The sequence below is a fragment of the Ovis aries genome, chromosome 2 (assembly GCF_016772045.2).
Source record: "Ovis aries strain OAR_USU_Benz2616 breed Rambouillet chromosome 2, ARS-UI_Ramb_v3.0, whole genome shotgun sequence".
Lineage (NCBI taxonomy): Eukaryota > Metazoa > Chordata > Mammalia > Artiodactyla > Bovidae > Ovis > Ovis aries.
In genome coordinates, this window is record NC_056055.1 from 11,804,724 (window position 1) to 11,827,701 (window position 22,978).

Sequence of the window (22,978 nt, forward strand, 5' to 3'; positions counted from 1 at the left end):
ACTTTTTTTTTTTCCTACTTGTGTTTTTAACAGGATATTTGTCAAATGCAAAAGATATCTACAAAAGTGTTTTTGGTTCCTGTTTGTATGACATTTGGCGACAACTGGAGATAGTACAGTTTATAAGGGGGAAAAAGCCTGAAACCAACTATAAGATAAGAGAATTGCAATGTCAGATACTAAATTGGATGCAAAGTGAACAGCAAATCAAGGTAAGTATTGAAATAAAGCAGATTACAACAATCAGCTCATATAAGAATTGTATGTAAGATAAATTTTTGCATTTAATTTGAAATTATGAAATAATATAGTATATACAATTTGGTCCTTTGACAGTTTTCTCCATAAGTAAGTTCATCGGACAGAATCAAACCCAGAAAAAGGATCATTTGTGTCATTATTCATATTCTTGAATTTTAAAAATACTTTCACTTTTATTATACATAGCTTTCTATGGATTGATTAGTCCTTCAAATCTCAAAAATTTTTTCTGCTTGTAAGTTCATGAACATATACCTAACCACAGACCTCTGATAATTAATTTTTAGATATTGAGCCATAATCTTCCATAATTCTTTTTTAAAGCACTTTGTTTACTTCTTGGATTATATTGGAAATTTTTGCCCACTCTGCCTCAAGCATTGGACAAAGACTTTGCATAAATAAAGATTTAAAAGAAAATACCTTTAAAAATCTTTTCAAGCAGTAAAACATCTACCTATGGCTGATTCTTGTTGATATTTGACAGAAAACACCAAAATTCTGTAAAGCAATTATCCTTCAATTAAAAAATAAATATTAAAAAAAAACTTTACACTAAATCTGGAAACAAATTTGGCCTTTTCCTTCATTTTCCTGTATGTCCCTACTGTATCTCTATATCCCCAAACCTATGGTTATAGGATAGCATAACCAACTCAGTGGACATGAATTTGTGCAAACTGGGAGATAGTGAAGGACAGGGAAGCTGGGACTGCGGCAGTCCATGCGGTCACAAAGAGTCGGACACGACTTAGCCACTGAACAACAACAAGAAATTTAAAATTGGGAGTGATAGCATCATGGCAGGACAAGATGCTCTCTTTGTCTCTCCCCTTCAATCTACAACCAGGAAAACATCCACAACTCAACAACTGGGCCTCTGCCCAACACACCAGGACACTAAAGAGTTCCACACATCTGCACATCTAAGGTGGGTGTAGAACTGGAGGATTAGCATAGGCAGTGCCTGCAGCTGTGGTCCCTGAACCACGGCAGCCAAGCCCACAGGCCCCGAGAAGCCAGCAGCATCAAGGGAGGCACTGCACCTGACTCCAGCCTCCACTTGCGGTGGCACCCACAGCCTCAGCTAACCAGGCAGCAGGGGCAATGAGGCCCGTGGCCCTGTCCCTCCAGCTAGCTGCAGAGCCACCCACAACTCTGATGCCCCATCCTCCACCTGCAGTGGCTGAGCCCAGAAACCTGCGAATATTGGACAAGGCAAAGGCGCACATGACCCCAGTTCCTCCTCCTGGTCTTCTCCCTCCTCCTGCAGTGGCAGAGCATGTGAATCAGGGGATACCAGATGAGACCACCATCCTAGTACCACAGGCAGTGAAAGCAGTAACACTGGAAACAGCAAGGCATCAACAACCCTCGAGGCACAAGCAGTGATAACAAATGCACTGGGTGACAGCTCTGACATAGACATTGCAGGGTCAGTTCAGTTCAGTCACTCAGTCGTGTCTGACTCTTTGTGACCCTGTGGCCTGCAGCACGCCAAGCCTCCCTGTCTGTCACCAACTCCCGGAGCTTACTCAAACTCATGTCCATCGAGTCGGTGATGCCATTCAACCATCTTATCCTCTGTCATCCCCCTTTCCTCCTGCCTTCAATCTTTCCCAGCATCAGGGTCTTTTCAAATGAATCAGTTCTTCGCACCAGGTGGCCAAAGTACTGGAGTTTCAGCTTCAGCATCAGTCCTTCCAATAAATATTCAGGACTGATTTTCTTTAGGATGGACTGGTTAGATCTCTTTGCAGTCCAAGGGGCTCTCAAGAGTCTTCTCCAACACCAGGGTAATCGGTGCCAATACTCAACCACAACCAGAGGCAGTGCAGGGTAAGGGAAACCAAAAAACTTGTGCTGTAGTGCCACCTGCTGGAAAATAAGAGAAAGACTTCTGGAGAAGACAGCCTCTTCAATAAGTGGCGCTAGAAAAACTGGGCAGCTACATGTAAAAGAATGAAATTTGAACACTCTTAACACTGTATAAAGAATAAGATGGTTGGATTGTATCGCCAACTCAATGGACATGAGTTTGAGTAAGCTCTAGGAGTTGGTGATGTACAGGGAAGCCTGGCGTGCTGCAGTCCATGGGGTCACAAAAAGTCAGACACGACTGAGCAACTGAACTGAACTGAACACCATATATAAAAATAAACCCAAAATAGATTAAACACCTAAACATAAGGCTGGAAACTATAAAAATCTTAGAGGAAAACATAGGCAGAACATTCTGACATAAATCACAGCAAGATCTTTTCTGATCCACCTCCTAGAGTGATGAAAATAAAAACAAAAATAAATGGGATCTAATTAAACCTAGATGCTTTTACACACCTAAGGAAACTATAAATAAAAAGAAAACCTACAGAATGGGAGAAAATATTTGCAAATGAAGTGACCAACAAGGGATTAATCTCCAAAATATATAAACAACTCATGCAGCTGAGTATTAAAAAAAAATTATCTGAGAAGAAGAAGAAATACAGAAGGTAGCAGAGTATTTATTTAAAAAAAATAACAGCTGAGGACTTCCCAAACTTGGGAAAGGAACTGGGTATACAAGTCCATGAAGCTAAGAGAATACCTAATTACCTCAATGCAAAAAGATCTTCTCCAAGATACTGTCAAAAGTCAATGAAAAGGAATGTTAAATGCAGCAGTGAGAAAAGAATGGCAACCCACAGAGGAATCCTTATTAGCTATCAGCAGATTTCTTAGCAGAAACTCCACAGACCAGGAAGGAGTAGAATAACAGCCTCAAAATACTGAAAGATAAAAACTGGCCTCCAGGAATACTTTATCCAATAAATTTATCATTCAGGTATAAAGGAGAAATAAGGGCTTTCCCATACAAACAAAAGCTGAGGGATTTCACCAACACTAGGCCTGCCTTACAAGAAATATTGAAAGGACCTCTTCTATCAGAAACAAAAAGGCAGAAGTACACAAAACTTTGGGTAAGGTGATAAATAGACAAACAATTAGAAAATTGCAACTCTATATCAGAATAGGTTTTTAAACAGTTTATATAACATAATGGTTAAAAGGGGAAATATCAGAAGAAAACAATAGCTACTTCAATTTGGTAGCAAACAATATAAAAAGGAATGAATTTGAGAAAACAAAAACATAAAAGGGGAATAAGAACAGAATCCATATAGGCAAATGAAGATAAGATGCTATCAGCACAAAAAGTACTATTTTACCTATGACATATCTTACGATATGTCATCATGGTAACCACCAAGCATAAATCTAGAATGGAGACACAAAACATAAAAAAGAGGAACCTGAGAAAAACATTATAGAAAACCATCAAACCAAAAGGAAACATGAAGAAGCAATGGAAACATAAAACTATCAGAAAACAAAAGATAGAATAGCAGTACTAAGTCCCCATGTATCAGTAATCACCCTACGTGTAAATGGAGTGAGTTCACCAGTCTAAAGACACAAGGTGGCTGGATGGACTTAAAAACAAGAGCAATTCAAACCCGTCTGGGTTAAATTTAACACTTACAATATGGGCAGAGGCTACTTATATAGTCATCTATATTAGAATTCTTGAAGAATGATAAGAATGCCCTGCCCCCAAATGTTTTCCTCATTGACATTTTATCTTTAGTTCAGTTGCTCAGTCGTGTCTGACTCTTTGCGACCCCATGGACTGCAGCACACCAGGCATCCCTGTCCATCACCAACTCTTAGAGTTTACTCAAACTCATGTCCATTGAGTCGGTGATGCCATCCAACCATCTCATCCTCTGTCATTCCCTTCTCCTTCCACCTTCAAACTTTCCCAGCATCAGAGTCTTTTCCAATGAATCAGCTCTTCGCATCAGGTGGCCAAAGTATTGGAGTTTCAGCTTCAGCATCAGTCCTTGCAATGAATATTCAGGACTCATTTTCTTTAGGATGGACTGGTTGGATCTCCTTGTCATCCAAGGGACTCTCAAGAGTCTTCTTCAACACCACAGTTCAAAAGCGTCAATTCTTCGTCGCTCAGCTTTCTTTATAGTCCAACTCTCACATCCATTTGATCTTACCAGAGTGTATTCCTTTGTGTTTAAGCACTGCTATCTTTTACAATGCAAATATTTACTTTGCCAACTTATTGTCATTAGTTTCATGTAACCAGTTGCTTGCTATTTTTGTCACTGTAGCAAAAGAATATTACAAAGCATAATCATTCAGATATATATGAAATTTTTATTTTTGATCAGGTGCTGATTATAATAAGAATGGATTCAGATGGAGAAAAACATTTACTCATTAAAATCCTTAACAAAATAGAAGGTAGGGAGTTTTAAATTTTGCTTAATTTAATAACAAATGCTTGAACACATAAAAATGTATTGATCTAGCCAAGTTTTTAATTAAGATATGAGTGAAGTGAAGTGAAGTGAAGCCGCTCAGTCGTGTCCGACTCTTTGCGACCCCGTGGACTGCAGCCCACCAGGCTCCTCCGTTCATGGGATTCTCCAGGCAAGAATACTGGAGTGGGTTGCCATTTCCTTCTCCAGGGGATCTTCCCGACCCAGGGATCAAACCTAGGTCTCCCATATTGCAGGCAGATGCTTTAACCTCTGAGCCACCAGGGAAGCCCATATACTATAGTCAACTACCCCAGGCACCGCTGGGATACGAAACCAGGATCTCCTGTTTACTAGACAGGTGCTGAGTAACATACTATAAAATTCATACTTTATGAATTTTAGTTCTTCATTTGTAAAAGCTGAGTTAATGAAGCCTACTCATAGGTTTGTAAATAGTCTGTATAATTAGTAATTTTAACAATAAAAGGTATCAACAGGTAATAATAATCATCATGAGAATATATACATAAGTACACTATAGTATATTTACATTTCAGACTTACAGTCCACATTGATTTAAACACTGATTAGATCCCACCAAACTATATATTTTAAAGTATGAATTTTATAGTTGATGTATCATGCCAAAATCACAAGCTAAGTGAGGGAATCAGGATTTGAACCTAAGTCTCTCTTGTTCCAGGGTCATTTTTCAACTCTTCCATACCAACTACTACTGCCCCTTCTGTCAACCCTTTCCATCTTGTGCTGTGGAACTCATTGCTAAAATATAAACTCTCCTCCTTCTTCACCTCCTTGTTTTAAGTGAAACTCAACTTTCCCTAGATGATAATGCTTCCCCTGTATGCCTTTCATATAGAAGCTGATAACTTTCTCTCTGTATGTATATAAGAATGAGAAGGCCAGTTTGTGCTTTCCATTATCCTTTCCAAAACTTTATTCCTCCGTCCTTTGAGGCTATGCCATATTGCCATGTCATTCTCTATTACCCCACAGTCATCCATGAACAGTTTTGCACCTGGCTCGTGGTACTCTCTTTATTCCTGCCTGGTCCTGCCATTGAACTAGATGTCTTTAATGTGAATGATTCATTCAACACCCTGACCTTATAGTTTCATTGGTCTTCATAACAAATATATTCATACCTTGGCTTTGCTATCAACCTTTTGATAATGCAGAACTATCCTGCCTCTAACTTGAAACTCTGTCTATAGCTACCTCGGGCTCTTTCATGATCTTCAGCATTCTAAAGATTATAAACTTTCAACTCCTTTTTTCATTTCTTTCTTCTTCCATATTTGGTGATGGTCATCGATTTAAGCAGTCTTGTCCTTCTATTGTACCTTCCATTTAAACTTCAGCTCTGAATCAATCAAGATTTCATCTCTCTATCCCTACACCCAAGATGTTGTGCATTATTGGAGAAAATCGAGTAGATTGGTACCACTACAAAATCAGGCTCCCTGAACTTATATGGACCTTTAATACATTTCAGTGATCTTTGTATATGTTCTTAGCTTCCATACCTACCATACTAATGGCTATACCATACACCCCTACCATGCCACTCATCCCCTCATTTTGAGAAGGGAATTACGCCTTCTAATGACCTTTAATTGAGTAATAATCCTCCTCAGTTCATCTTCCCCACCATCTACAAACTTACATTCATTTCTCCTATTCTTTTATCTTTCCTCCTTTCTCGATAGAGGAGGTGACTCTCCACCCTTAAAAAACCAATCTTTCACTTGTGTTGTGGATCCCATCACTTCCAGGAGTCTCAAACATTTTGTTCCATTGATTATTTCCCAGCCAGCCTTCTTCTCTAATAACTCTCTTAATCTTTAAGTTTTTCAGTCTTAAAAATAAAATACCACCCTCAACCTGTGTCACCCTTGATTTATTCTCTTACCTCTATAAACTGCATCTTGTACCATCTTCTAAAATATTTCTTTGCTCTACTCCTACCAAACTAGTTATCATGCTGTTTCTGATCTCCATGCCTTTACACCTCCTGTTTCTGCTATCATTAATACTCTTCTCTCTTCTTCAGGAAGCTAACTCCTACATATCCTTTAAAAATGAATTAAAACATTTGGTTAGGAAACCTTAATTTGAATATGTTCCCTCTCTATTCTCAGGGTAATATGTGCATCCTTCTAAGGCACTTCTTACCATCCTGGTCTGTAATAACTGATGCTCTTGTTGGTTTTCCTCACTACAATTTCAGCTACTAAGGATAATGACCATGTCATGCTTTGTATTTCCAGCACCCACAAAAATGCCTGGAACATGGAAGACACTACATAAAGATTTTTTTGAAAAAGTGAATGAGCTAATGAATACCTCCCCACATGCCCTATTTAGACTAAGACTAGTGGAAAAGATTTAACTGAAATACATGCAAATATTGCGACTAATATCTGCTTCTCAGAGTAGTTACTAAACTGTTAAATTATAGTGATGTGAGGATGGAAGGTTCTTTTAAGGAGAGCCTTATATGGTGCCATTTTGGGGTGATGTTATCATGTGCAAGAATGCAAATTTTCATGCTCAGATCATATTGTTCACTCAGTTTTCCAATAGTGGGAAAATGAGGTCATATTTACCAAATTCACAAGATCCTTACTAGTACCAAAGTGTTTAGTTCAGTTCAGTGGCTCAGTCGTGTCCGACTCTTGCGACCCCATGGACTGCAGCATGCCAAGCCTCCCTGTCCATCACCAACCCCCAGAATTTACTCAAACTCATGCCCATTGTGTCGGTGATGCCATCCAACCATCTCATCCTCTGTCGTCTCCTTCTCCTCCTGCCTTCAATCTATCCCAGCATCAGGGTCTTTTCCAGTGAGTCAGTTCTTCACATCAGGTGGCCAAAGTTGGAATTTCAGCTTCAATATCAGTCCTTCAAATGAACACTCAGGACTGATTTCCTTTAGGATGGACTGGTTGGATCTCCTTGCAGTCCAAGGGACTCTTAAGAGTCTTCTCCAACACCACAGTTCAAAAACATCAATTCTTCGGCACTCAGCTTTCTTCACAGTCCAACTCTCACATCCATACATGACTACTGGAAAAACCATATCCTTGACTAGACGGACCTTTGTTGGCAAAGTAATATCTCTGCTTTTGAATATGCTATCTAGGTTCGTCTTAACTTTCTTTCCAAGGAGTAAGCATTTTTTAATTTCATGGCTGCAGTCACCATCTGCAGTGATTTTGGAGCCCCCCAAAATAAAGTCAGCCACTGTTTCCACTGTTTCCCCATCTATTTGCCATGAAGTGATGGGTTAGAGCAATACTTAACCATTGTGGAGCTGAAGTCACCCCAGTTTTGTGGACAATCAGGGTAACTGGAAACTTTAAAAAAATTATTTATTTATTTATTTATGGCTGCATCAGGTTTCAGTTGCAGAGCATGGGTTCAGTAGTTGAGGCGTGCAGGCTTAGGTGACCCACAGCATGTGGCATCTTAGTTCCGCAACAGTGGAAGGTGGATTCTTAACCACTGGATTACCAGGGAAATCGAGAAATTTTTTAAATTTAGGGAAGTGCTGACCAATGTTAGCATTATTAAAACAAAAGTATTTCAATAACTAGAGGAATATTTTTGTGAAGAACTGAGGAAATATTCCTGCCCCACAGAAAAGAAGCTTTAAACCTACTTAATGGGGCACCTTTTCCTTTGATGTCACTTAAAATGTATTGACAAATTTTTAAAAATGTATATATATATATATATATATATCAACTCTATGCTTCAGGCTGAACAATTCTATTTCTTTTGACATTTGGGATTATATCATTACTACTCTGAAACTCCAGTACTTTTGCCACCTCATGCAAAGAGTTGACTCCTTGGAAAAGACTCTGATGCTGGGAGGGATTGGGGGCAGGAGGAGAAGGGGATGACAGGATGAGATGGCTGGATGGCATCATTGACTCGATGGACGTGAGTCTGAGTAAACTCTGGGAGTTGGTGATGGACAGGGAGGCCTGGCGTGCTGTGATTCATGGGGTCACAAAGATTCAGACATGACTGAGCAACTGAACTGAACTCTTAATATTTTGTTTCAACAAGGTCTACTGACACAAAAATATTAACTCTACATATTGAAAAATGTTTTTACTCTCTTTGCAACTGGCAGTTATTCTCTGTATCTAGGAACTAGGCCTTTTTCTGTCTAGTATTAGAAACAAAGATGTGGGTCCATATTCCATGTATTTGAAAGATCTTAGTAACAAACTTAGCAAGTAATCTGCTTTGGCATTAAAGCTAGTACAAATCACTTAAAGAGATTAGGTTTTCAAATATGACCTTACAAATTATAAATCATACCTGAATGGTCTAGTGGTTTTCCACTAGAAAATAGAGGGAAATAACAGAATGGCAAAGACTAGAGATCTCTTCAAGAAAATTAGAGATACCAAGGAAACATTTCATGCAAAGATGGGCTCGATAAAGGATAGAAATGGTATGGACATAACAGAAGCCGAAGATATTAAGAAGAGGTGGCAAGAATACACAGAAGAACTGTGTAAAAAAGATCTTCACAACCCAGATAATCACAATGGTGTGATCACTCACCTAGAGCCAGACATTCTGGAATGTGAAGTCAAGTGGGCCTTAGTAAGCATCACTACAAACAAGCTAGTGGAGGTGATGGAATTCTAGTTGAGCTCTTTCAAATCCTGAAAGATGATGCTGTGAAAGTGCTGCACTCAATATGCCAGCACATTTGGAAAACTCAGCAGTGGCCACAGGACTGGAAAAGGTCAGTTTTCATTCCAATCCCAAAGAAAGGCAATGCCAAAGAATGCTCAAACTATTGCACAATTGCTCTCATCTCACACACAAGTAAAGTAATGGTCAAATTCTCCAAGCCAGGCTTCAGCAATACGTGAACTGAGAACTTCCAGATGTTCAAGCTGGTTTTAGAAAAGGCAGAGGAACCAGAGATCAAATTACCAACATCTGCTGGATCATCAAAAAAGCAAGAGAGTTCCAGAAAAATATCTATTTCTGCTTTATTGACTATGCCAAAACCTTTGACTGTGTGAATCACAATAAACTGTGGAAAATTCTGAAAGAGATGGGAATACCAAACCACATAACCTGCCTGTTGAGAAATCTGTATGCAGGTCAGGAAGCAACAGTTAGAACTGGACGTGGAACAACGGCCTGGTTCCAAACAGGAAAAGGAATATGTCAAGGCTGTATATTGTCACCCTGCTTATTTAACTTCTATGCAGAGTACATCATGAGAAACGCTGGGCTGGAAGAAGCACAAGCTGGAATCAAGATTGCCGGGAGAAATATCAATAACCTTAGACATGCAGATGACACCACCCTTATGGCAGAAAGTGAAGAGGAACTAAAAAGCCTCTTGATGAAAGTGAAAGAGGACAGTAAAAAAGTTGGCTTAAAGCTCAACATTCAGAAAACTAAGATCATGGCATCTGGTCCCATCACTTCATGGGAAATAGATGGGAAACAGTGGAAACAGTGTCAGACTATATTTGGGGGCTCCAAAATCACTGCAGATGGTGATTGAAGCCATGAAATTAAAAGACACCTACTCCTTGAAAGAAAAGTTATGACCAACCTAGATAGCATATTAAAAAGCAGAGACATTACTTTGCCAACAAAGGTATGTCTAGTCAAGGCTATGGTTTTTCCAGTGGTTATGTGTGGATATGAGAGTTGGACTGTGAAGAAGGCTGAGCACCAAAGAACTGATGCTTTTGAACTGTGGTGTTGGAGAAGACTCTTGAGAGTCCCTTGGACTGCAAGGAGATCCAACCAGTCGATCCTGAAGGAGATCATTCCTGGGTGTTCATTGGAAGGAATGATGCTAAAGCTGAAACTCCAGTACTTTGGTTATCTCATGTGAAGAGTTGACTCATTGGAAAAGACTCTGATGCTGGGAGGGATTGGGGGCAGGAGGAGAAGGGGACAACAGAGGATGAGATGGCTGGATGGCATCACCAACTCTATGGACATGAGTTTGAGTGAACTCCGGGAGTTGGTGATCGACAGGGAGGCCTGGCATGCGGTGATTCATGGGGTCACAAAGAGTAGGACATGACTGAGCAACAGAACTGAACTGAACTGATGTCATTATTATATCACACCTTTGAGAACTCACAGTTGACAGAAGTTCATGAATAGAGTGTAGAATTTATATGAACTGGAATTAGCTATTCTTAAACCAACTGTGTCTACCAAAAATAAACTGTAGCGTGGGTGTAATAAATTTTAATTTATTATATTTAAAATATATATAACAAATAATGTAAGTAATTTAAATATAATTGAGAAGCATGAGTAAATCTACAAAATAGGCAGTGTCCAATAAGACTTCTTTTTCTAACACAGCAAATAGAAAGGGAAAAAATTCCTATCATAGTGAAGTATCATCTCTTGTTGTCTAGTTATATACTTAAATTTTTGGCTAAAGGCAAGGTAAAATCTACCATAATTTTTCACAAAATAAAAGGAACTACATGAAACTGGTGTGTTTTGTTACTTTAACATTAAGTTTTTCATCCATTTTATTATTTTACATAATAAATTCAGAATTTCCTTGCTTATAATCACACAGCATACACACACACCAGAAATAGTGCCCATGGCTCCAAGTTTCTGATTTCCTAGACTTAGAAAAATAATCCTTGTTCATGGGCCTTAGTTCATTTCTATGGTAGTAAAATATATGACACACCTAAAAATAGATATGAAAATATACTGAAAAAAAATATTTTCGTATTTCTCTTTTTTTTCCCAACAGGTTTGACACTGATTGTCTTACATTCAAACAAAAGAAAAGACTTTCTGGAATCTGAAGGTGTTTTAAACAGGTGAAAATGTACTTGTTCATCTATGGGTAACAGACATACCAGTTCCATGGGAAAAGCACAATTTCCCCTAGAACTTTAAAAAAAAAAAGTTTAATAACACCTGAAATTAATGTATGCCTTTACCCTTTTCCTGAAAAATTATTTAACTAAGTTCATTGCCTTATGTATTATTGTTGTCCAGAATTTTTGCTTAATCTTGTTTTAATATCTCCAGATTATCATTTCTATTGTTAGTGTCGGTACAAGGAGTACCTCTTTAGACTTACCCTTATTTTTAACCAGTGTTTTTGTGCAGCATTGCTTCTTACATTTTCTTCCTTCTTTTAGAGTTTCCTTCTCTTGTAGTACATCTTTTAGAAATTCTTTCAGTGAGAGCCTGATAATAATAAATTTAGTGTTGCTTGTCTAAAAATGTTTTTACTTTGCCTTATTTTATGTAGAAATTATTTCTAATAGAAAGCAGCAGTAGAGAATTTTAATTTAGTAAATGCTATGTTGTAAGAAATTTGAAGATGGGAAAGATAAATTAAGATATTTAAGTATCCATCATTCGGTTGTTGTTAAACTATTTATGAAGCCCATTGAGAAAAAAAAACATTTTAAAGTTGTCAGGTAATATTCTACTGTTAATATATAGATTATCAAAGATTAAAATCTCCCATCTTTAAGAAAATGAGATTGATTTTTCATGGTGATTTGTGTATTATTGAGAAGAATCAGATAATAAAATAGGGTCCTTTGCATTTGAGGATGTGAAACAAGTCCAAGGTTGTTTTATATTCTTTTTATATATTTTATATATAAAATTTTTAATATTTTTTAAAAGTATGACCATCAAAAAGAAAGATGAAAAGACATTAGCACAATTGGAGAACAAATCAACAGGAAATACACGTGTCTTTCCAAGATAAGTAGGCATAGATTAGAGAAGAATTTCCATAAAATAGCCAAAGCAGTCGTCTTTTATCATAAGGGTATAATGATACAAGTCTAATTCTCTTTTCTTGGCTTTCTTTTGTCTTTAGTACAAGTTTCTGTGTAGTGGTACCCAATCAATACATTGGAGCAGATTTCCCCTGGAGTAATTTCTCATTTGTGGTGGAATACAATTTTGTAGAAAACTCTTGTTGGACTGAACATTGTGAAAAATTGAATATTCCTTACATGGCCTTAAAAGTGATTCTTCCAGATACAGTTTTAAAGAGTAAGAATATAATTTAAATTCTTTTTTTCTGCTCCATGACCATAAAAATTTTCTGTTTTTTTTAATTTCTGATTTATGAAAAGAGAATAAGCTACAGCATTAGAAGACTAGAGTTCAAGCTCTAACTTCACCATCATGTGTGACCTTGAACAAAGACTTTAACTATCTCTTACCTCATATTCCTCTTTTGAAACTAGCCTTTACTGATTCTATTTGTCTTCATCACTTTAACTTCTAAATTTTACTTAAAATAACACAATTTAATTATATCTAATCTTAATCTGACTTTTATGCAACAGTATTTTTACTGAATTTCAGGGAAAATATGTAATAGTATGTTGACTGACACAGAGAACTTTTAACATGCAAAAAAACTGTGCACAAATGCTTGGAAAAAAGTCTAAACCACTTTACATAGCATTAGGTTTCTCTGTATTTCTCAGTAATGCTTCACATGACTAAGGCTGTGAATTCTAAGATCCACTAAATTAAAAACCCTATATGTGTTTAGTCACAGTGCACCTCTCTTTCAAAACTTGCCATAAATTACTTTCCATCCACTTTGAGTAGGAAGTTTGAGTTCTGAGACATTCCAACTCAATTCTAAAAATACAGTCAATATCACTGATGAACATAGATGCAAAAATCCTTAACAAAATTCTAGCAATCAGAATCCAACAACACGTTAAAAAGATCATACACCATGACCAAGTGGGCTTTATCCCAGGGATGCAAGGATTCTTCAGTATCTCCAAATCAATCAATGTAATACACCATATTAACAAATTGAAAAATAAAAGCTATATGATTATCTCAATAGGTGCAGAGAAAGCCTTTGACAAAATTCAACATCCATTCATGATAAAAACTCTCCAGAAAGCAGGAATAGAAGGAACATACCTCAACATAATAAAAGCTATATATGACAAACCCACAGCAAACATTATCCTCAATGGTGAAAAACTGAAAGCATTTCCCCTAAAGTCAGGAACAAGACAAGGGTGCCCACTTTCACCGCTACTATTCAACATAGTTTTGGAAGTTTTGGCCACAGCAATCAGAGCAGGAAAAGAAATAAAAGGAATCCAGATTGGAAAAGAAGTAAAACTCTCACTGTTTGCAGATGACATGATCCTCTACATAGAAAACCCTAAAGACTCCACCAGAAAATTACTAGAGCTAATCAATGAATATAGTAAAGTTGCAGAATATAAAATCAATGCACAGAAATCCCTTGCATTCCTATACACTAATAATGAGAAAATAGAGAAATTAAGAAAACAATTCCATTCACCATTGCAATGAAAAGAATAAAGTACTTAGGAATTTATCTACCTAAAGAAACTAAAGATCTATATATAGAAAACTTTAAAACACTGGTGAAAGAAATCAAAGAGGACACTAATAGATGGAGAAATATACCATGTTCATAGATAGGAAGAATCAATATAGTGAAAATGAATATACTACCCAAAGCAATCTATAGATTCAGTGCAATCCCTATCAAGCTACCAACGGTATTTTTCAGAGTTAGAACAAATAATTTCACAATTTGTATGGAAATACAAAAACCTCAAATAGCCAAAGCAATCTTGGGAAAGAAGAATGGAACTGGAGGAATCAACCTGCCTGACTTCAGGCTCTACTACAAAGCCACAGTCATCAAGACAGTATGGTACTGGCACAAAGACAGAAATATAGATCAGTGGAACAAAATAGAAAGCCCAGAGATAAATCCACACACCTGTGGACACCTTATCTTTTGACAAAGGAAGCAAGAATGTACAACGGATTAAAGACAATCTCTTTAATAAGTGGTGCTGGGAAAACTGGTCAACCACTTGTAAAAGAATGAAACTAGAACACTTTCTAACACCATACACAAAAATAAACTCAAAATGGATTAAAGATCTAAACATAAGACCAGAAACTATAAAACTCCTAGAGGAGAACATAGGCAAAACACTCTCCGACATAAATCACAGCAGGATCCTCTATGACCCACCTCCCAGAATACTGGAAATAAAAGCAAAAATAAACAAATGGGACCTAATTAAACTCAAAAGCTTCTGCACAACAAAGGAAACTATAAGCAAGGTGAAAAGACAGCCTTCAGAATGGGAGAAAATAATAGCAAATGAAGCAACTGAACAACAACCAATCTCAAAAATATACAAGCAACTCCTGCAGCTCAATTCCAGAGAAATAAACGACCCAATCAAAAAATGGGCCAAAGAACTAAATAGACATTTCTACAAAGAAGACATACAGATGGCTAACAAACACATGAAAAGATGCTCAACATCACTCATTATCAGAGAAATGCAAATGAAAACCACAATGAGGTACCACTTCACACCAGTCAGAATGGCTGCAATCCAAAAGTCTACAAGCAGTAAATGCTGGAGAGGGTATGGAGAAAAGGTAACCCTCTTACACTGTTGGTGGGAATGCAAACTAGTACAGCCACTATGGAGAACAGTGTGGAGACTCCTTAAAAAACTGGAAATAGAACTGCCTTATGACCCAGCAATCCCACTGCTGGGCATACACACCAAGGAAACCAGAAGTGAAAGAGACACATGTACCCCAATGTTCATTGCAGCACTGTTTATAATAGCCAGGACATGGAAGCAACCTAGATGTCCATCAGCAGATGAATGGATAAGAAAGTGGTGGTACATATACATAATGGAGTATTACTCAGCCATTAAAAGGAATACATTTGAATTAGTTCTAATGAGGTGGATGAAACTGGAGCCTATTATACAGGGTGAAGTAAGCCAGAAAGAAAAACACTAATACAGTATAGTAACGCATATATATGGAATTTAGAAAGATGGTAACAATAACCCTGTATGCAAGACAGCAAAAGAAACACAGATGTATAGAACAGTCTTTTGCACTCTGTGGGAGAGGGAGAGGGTGGGATGATTTGGGAGAATGGCATTGAAACATGTATGAAATGAATCGCCAGTCCAGGTTTGATGCATGATACTGGATGCTTGGGGCTGGTGCACTGAGACGACCCAGAGGGATGGTACAGGGAGGGAGGAGGGAAGGGGGTTCAGGATGGGGAACACGTGTATACCTGTGGCAGATTCATGTTGATGTATGGCAAAACCAATACAATATTCTAAAGTAATTAACCTCCAATTAAAATAAATAAATTTATATTTAGAAAAATAAATAAAAATTAAAATACAGTCACTGTAATTATTACTTTGGAATCTTTGATATATAGAATTAAGCATTGCTGTTCAGTTGCTAAGTCATGTCCTACTCTTTTAGAATTTGTGAACATCATTAAATGATTAAAACATGGGTCCAAGAAAGGATAATACATAAGCATTCACCTTTGAAATTAAATTATTCAAACAATTCCTTATTTGGGTCATTTACAATGTTTTGATTTTCTACTATTACACCACAAGATTTATAGCAATTTATGTATCTTATATATCTTTATGTATTTGTTCTCAGAAGTAAAAACTCTAAGGTAAAATGAGTTTCTGGGTCAAAGGTGTGCACAAATTTATATATTGCTAATATCTTTGCAGAAATTCTATCCCAGTTTATGTCTATGCAGAAAGTATGAGAGGATTTTTTCCCTTGTGTTTTTACTTTGAGTAGGTATTATTAATCTTTTAAATTTCTGAAGGGATTAGAGACAGAAACTATTTTACAGTTGTGTTAATTTGCATATCTTTATCTGTATCATTTCATAAGTGAATTGATCTTGCATAGCCATTCTTTTGTAAACTGCCTGTTTATGTCCTTCATCCACTTATCTATTGAGGCATATAATTTTTGTCCTATTGATCTAGAACACTTCTTATGGATTATTGTACAGCATATAACTTTAAATTTTTATATAAATCAGTATATATATTTATACAGAAATGTCCAATAAATACTAATTGAATAAAGCAGATATTAATATTCAGGTAGAGTATGATCTTATATTTTCCTTTCTTTATTTTTTCAAGTGCATGTACATGTGTAAGTATAGACAAGTAAACGTATAGGAAAATAGTGTGGAAGTATATATTGAACTCTGTTCTTAGTATATAGTAGTTTTAATAAGTAATAAATATTTTATTTCTGGGTAGTAGAATAACATGGAGAAGGAAATGGCAACCCACTCGAGTATTCTTGCCTAGAGAATCCCGTGGACAGAGGAGCCTGGTGGGCTGCTGTCCATGGGGTCGCACAGAGTTGGATCTGACTGCAGCCATGAAATTAAAAGACGCTTACTCCTTGGAAGGAAAGTTATGACCAAACTAGATAGCATATTGAAAAGCAGAGACATTACTTTGCCAACAAATGTCTGTCTGGTCAAGGCTATGGTTTTTCCAGTGGTCATGTATGGATGTGAGAGTTGGACTGTGAAGAAAGCTGAGTGCTGAAGAATTGATGCTTTTGAACTGTGGTGTTGGAGAAGACTCTTGAGAGTCCCTTGGACTGCAAGGAGATCCAACCAGTCCATTCTAAAGGAGATCAGGCCTGGGTGTTCTTTGGAAGGAATGATGCTAAGGCTGAAACTCCAGTACTTTGGTTACCTCATGCGAAGAGTTGACTCATTGGAAAAGACTCTGATGCTGGGAGGGATTGGGGACAGGAGGAGAAGGGGACAACAGAGGATGAGATGGTTGACGGCATCACTGACTCAATGGACATGAGTTTGACTGAACTCCGGGAGTTGGTGATGGACAGAGAGGTCTGGCATGCTGTGATTCATGGGGTCGCAAAGAGTAGGACTCGACTGAGTGACTTAACTGAGCTGAAGCAACTTAGCAGCAGCAGTAGAATAACATGTGGTTTTTATTTTATTTTTCAGGTCTTTATTCTGAATTCATATTTTTTCAATGAACATGTTTTATTTTTATACTACCCCTTGAATATACATCTGTTATTCTCATGTTTAGTAAAAAGAGGAAGAATGGAGGGAGGAGAAAAAAGAGACATACTGATAATTTTTTTCATCTTTAGGAAGCAGCTTGCTTGATAGTTTTGGTGGTTTTCTCTTGGAAATTCAGATTCCATATATGTTTTTTGCATCTGAAGGACTTCTTAATACTCCAGAAATCCTACAGTTGTTAGAATCCAAGTAAGTTATTGATTTCATAACTTTAGCAAAGATATATATATATATATATATATATATACCCTAATGGACTAAATATTATGTTATAATGTGGCACTATTTCTTTCTGATTCAAGCCTGGAATTACATCACACAAGATAGTTTTCCATAGAGTTTATGTCAATTTATACTTCTCTCCCTATAGCATACCATCATACATATTGAATATTGTCTTTTTTGGTATATATCAATTTTGTACAGAAATAATATTTATTTCAATTCATATTTCAGTTGCATTTCTACTGTTACCAACAAATATGAATATTTTATGTTGGGGTTGGTTTCTGTGAACTGCATGGTCATATCTTTGGGTCACGGATATTGAGAATGAGTATTCTTATTTAGAGGACTTTAAATACTGCTTAGGGACTTGCCTGGTGGTCTTGAGGTTAGGACTTTGCTTTCCAATGCAGGAGGTGCTGGTTCAATCCCTAGTTGGGGAGCTAAGATCCTGCATGCCTCACAGCCAAAAAAAGCAAAGCATAAAAGAGAAGTAAAATTGTAACCAATTCAATAAAGACTTAAAAAAAATACTGCTTTGGAAACAAGATTATGAAGTTCTGAATCAATTCTCAAGTTTTTAGGCCTTTAGTTCTAAGGTCATGTCAACACTGAGAATTTTCAACTAATATAAAAACTTTATCATAGCATACAAGTTGTCACAGAAAATTTAGGCATTGGGCTCTCTATATCAAGGAAGGATAATTATGCTGTGACCTTAGTTAAAATGCAGATCTGTTTTCCATGCTTTTGTTTTTGTATCTTAAGACTGTGGGGCATTCACAGAAAATTATGAGCTTATAATAGTTAAAATCTAGATCACTTTTCAGGAGAAAGAAAAGAAAATTCTGATAAGTGTAGAATGTTTTGATTTAATGAATTATTACTTACAGAGCCAGAATAAATTGATCAAGATGTTTATTATAGGGGGATTCCCTTGTTGTCCAGTGGTTAGGACTCCTTGTTCTCACTACCCAGGGCTGGGTTCAGTCCTTAGTGGGAGAAATAAAATCCCACAAGCTGTGCAGGCACTGACAAAGGCACAGCCCCCCAAAGCCCCAAAACCAAGCAAACACAAAAGACATTTATAATAGTATCATATACATTAATATTTAGAAAAATACATAAGGCAGCACATATCTCAACTAATCAGTCATAGACTGAATAATTGATAGTTTATGAATTATTCATAGACTCAAGTTTATAAAGTAGAATAAATTGATGTATGAAATTTGCAAAGTCATTCAAATAGTCTAATACGCCAGAGGACAATCTAGTTTTTCTTAAAGAATTTTTCTTAGCCATATGTCACCCCAAAATACTGTGTTTTACAGCTATAACATCACACTAGTGGAGAGATGCTGCAGTGAGTCACTGAAACTCTTTGGAGGTACAGAGCATTATGTGGTAATGACAATTGATGAGCACACTGCTGTAATTTTGCAGGTAAAACTATACAGTAAAAAAAGGTAAATCAAATATATTAAAATGTATGTGTAACCATGTAAACATTATTAGAGATTATAGTTTAAAGAGCTTAACTACACTTTATTCATGATTTCTTCAAAACTTTGCAAAAGGGCCGTAAGTGCTAAAACCATCACTGTTGAAAATGGCTATTACCAGCCTTTTTCAATACCTTATAATTTTTAACATACTTTAAGAAGATCTGCAGAGGATGGTGACAGTGCAGTATGTTCATGAAATTGCTTTCAAGCTTCCTCTGTGGAGGCTGTAAGTGCTTTGAGGACCTGGTTTCATTTGTCTCTGCCCTGTCCTGTGCCTGGCATGGTTCTTGCCACAAAGTAGATGCCTAATAAATGTTTGCTGACTTGAAAAAAAACAAAGACAGAGCAAATAGAAACTCTTTAATATTATGTCAGTTTGGTTCAGTTGCTCAGTCATGTCTATTTGTAACCCCATGGACTGCAGCATGCCAGGCTTCCCTGTCTATCACCAACTCCCGGAGCTTGCTTAAACTCACGTCCAGCCAGTGATGCCGTTCAACCATCTCATCCTCTGTTGTCCCCTTCTCCTCCCACCTTCAATCTTTCCCAGCACCAGAGTCTTTTCTAATGAGTCAGTTCTTCGCATCAGGTGGCCAAAGTATTAGAGCTTCAGCTTCAGCATCAGTCCTTCCAATGAATATTCAGGACTGATTTCCTTTAGGATTGATTGGTTTGATCTCCTTGCAGTCCAGGGGACTCTCAAGAGTCTTCTCCAACACCACAGTTTAAAAGCATCAATTCTTCGGCACTCAGCTTTCTTTATGGTCCAACTCTCACATCCATACATGACTATTGGAAAAACCACAGCTTTGACTAGATGGACCATTGTCGGCAAAGTAATGTCTCTGCTTTGTTTGTCACAGCCTTTCTTTCAAGGAGCAAGCACCTTTTAATTTCATGGTTGCAGACAGCATCTGCAGTGATTTTGGAGCCCAAGAAAATAAAGTCTGTCATTGTTTTCATTGTTTCTCCATCTGTTTGCCATGAAGTGATGGGACCAGATGCCATGATCTTAGTTTTTTGAATGTTTAGTTTTAAGCCAGATTTTTCACTCTCCTCTATCACTTTCATCAAGAGGCTCTTTAGTTCTTCACTTTCTGCCATAAGGATGGTGTCATCTGCATATCTGAGGTTACTGATATTTCTCCCTGAAATCTTGATTCCAGCTTTTTTTTAACATACTTTAAGAAGATAGAGCAAATATAAAATCTTTCATATTATGTACTGACCTATTTTAAAATACATTTATAGAATAATTATAGTGTTAAAACTTTTAAAAATCAAATTCTAGCCACTGTTTCTTAAAAGGAAGTAACACACTAGTCTGTAATTGATAATAAAAGATTTCCTCCAAAGTGAGGATTTCCTATAAATAAGGCAGTTTTTTAAAAGAGAGAGAAGATCTCTTTAAAAATTCATATATTTTTGAATTTAAGGTATATGAATCTCCCTGATATGTTTGCTTGATTGGAATTCAAATTATAATTAATTTAATAGTGTGGGAGTGAAGAGCAGAAACAGTTTAATGGTATGGAGTATACATTAAGGTAGAAGTCTGATGACAAGCAAATATAATAATGTAAGAATTATATGACAGAAACAAAAAACTGTTAGAAAAGTTCTTATAGGATATTGTGTCTTATGTATTTAAATTTCTTAAATAACAATTATTTGTGGGAGGGATATCCTGTTTGGGAGAACTTGTAATCCTTGCTTACATTACATAATTTAATGTTAGAATAAAACACTTCCTGAATTATTCATTCTATCAAAAATTAATTTTGTTAAAGGAAATAAGGGATTCTAGATCATCAGTGAGAGATTCCAATAAATATATTAACAGCTGCGTTTTCATCTTCCTTAAATAAGTATTTAATACAGATCATCCCACAGGGTTTTGTCCTTAAGAGTAGTCAGATCCCAGTCTACAAAGGATTTTGCCCAAATAGGAGCACTCTGTAGGCTGCTTTCTTCCTGTCTAGGACTTTGGGAGGTTCATGAACCTTCCTGGCCAAGGCTGTCATTAACGGTTTTACATCTATTGTAGCTTTTCCCCTATTGTTTTCAGTGTGACTTTCATTTTTCCATAAAAAGCCCACACCCACATCTATAATATATAATTTATATATTATAGATTCTTGAAATATAATAACAAAATTTCATAACAACTGGTCAACCTAGTGAATCTTTTTATTTTATTTATTTTCTGGTAGGACCTAGAAGAATTAAACTGTGAGAAGGCATCAGACAATATCATTATGAGACTGATGGCATTATCATTCCAGTACAGCTATTGTTGGATAATTTTATATGCCAAAAAGCCATTAAACTCAGAGTAAGTAACACTTCTCCATCCAAAGTCACATATATATCTGTTAAGTTATTCAGTCTTCTTCTTTGAACAAAAGTAGCTATGTCAATTTTCCTCTTGTTCACCTAGTTTGCTTTAAGTAAGGGATTCTCAAGGTGGAAGCAAGTCCATAGGAAGACAAATCAGAATTTGGGAGATGATCTGTTTCCCCTGGAAATAGAACAAATCATCTTCCCCTCCTTTTCCTCACTAAGAATTGTTGCCTTAAGTGTTTCACTTTTTGTTCATTTTTAATTCTGGACTTATCTGTTATTAGATTGGTGCAAAAGTAAAGTTGCAGTTGGTGCAACAGTAATTGAGGTTCAAAAATAATTGCAGTTGAGTTTTGCACCAACCTGTTACTTTTGTTCCAGACACAACTATTATCACTTTTGCACCAACCCCAATTACTTTTGAACCCCAATTACTTTTGCACCAACTGCTTAACCTCAATTTCTTTTGCACCAACAGCAATTACTTTTGCACCAATCTAACAAGTCATTCTTAAATCACTCCTCTCTAAAAATCATGTGAAAATATACTAACTAACTAGCATCTTACTATACTTACTTCCACTGATGCTCTTAACTGAAAAATTACCCCCCAAACCCATGCCAAGACACTGGCTCAAGTTATCATCATGTGTCTCTCCTTTCCCTCATTCTGAGTTTTATGAATGTACTGCTTTCACTTTCTCCTTTTACTGTTTGAAATCTGGCTTTTGTCTCTATCTCTATACTGATCTCTCTCTCTCAGAGGTCACTCGCCATTTGTGGCTTTTTGATGATCAGCTCCCAAAATATTTCCACTTCACTTCCCTGAAGTATTTAAGACTATTGTCCGTGCCTTCTGTCTTGAAACTCTTCAGTTCCATGGCGCTTGCATGTTTCTGATCTTCTATCTTACTATTTCTTCTCTGACTTTACTTCTTCTTCCTTGTCCTAGTCTCGAAATAGATCCGAAATCTCTTTTTTCCTTTTATTTTGTCCATTAGAGATCTTATCCTCTCGATAGCTTCAGCCAACATCTTTCTGCATATGATTATTATATTTATATCTGCAGCCGCAGTCTCTCTTTGAAATTTCTGACATATGTCTCTAACTTTACATATAATATTTCCATTCTGATATTCCACAGGCTCTCAAATTTAACATAGTATGAATTCACTATATTCTCTATTTCTGCCCAAAACGTATCTGCTTTTTTCTTTCCTTTAGCTATTTATGACCATTGCCTCCCTTTCAGTCAGCAAGACTGGAAAACAAATGTTATAGATTCAACCAGTGTACATTCTCTTTCATCTGTC

At 36.7% G+C, this 22,978-nt stretch overlaps 1 protein-coding gene across 1 annotated transcript in view; it reads left to right on the forward strand.

The window, feature by feature from the left end:
* The window catches only part of SHOC1 (shortage in chiasmata 1), a 90,589-nt gene that overhangs the window by 50,516 nt on the left and 17,095 nt on the right, over nt 1-22,978 (forward strand). The window contains exons 16-22 of the mRNA XM_042244820.1: nt 34-212; nt 4,491-4,563; nt 11,395-11,464; nt 12,490-12,668; nt 17,661-17,778; nt 19,149-19,260; nt 21,536-21,657. Of these exons, the coding sequence (XP_042100754.1) occupies nt 34-212; nt 4,491-4,563; nt 11,395-11,464; nt 12,490-12,668; nt 17,661-17,778; nt 19,149-19,260; nt 21,536-21,657 (853 nt within the window). The remainder of the gene's footprint in view (nt 1-33; nt 213-4,490; nt 4,564-11,394; nt 11,465-12,489; nt 12,669-17,660; nt 17,779-19,148; nt 19,261-21,535; nt 21,658-22,978) is intronic.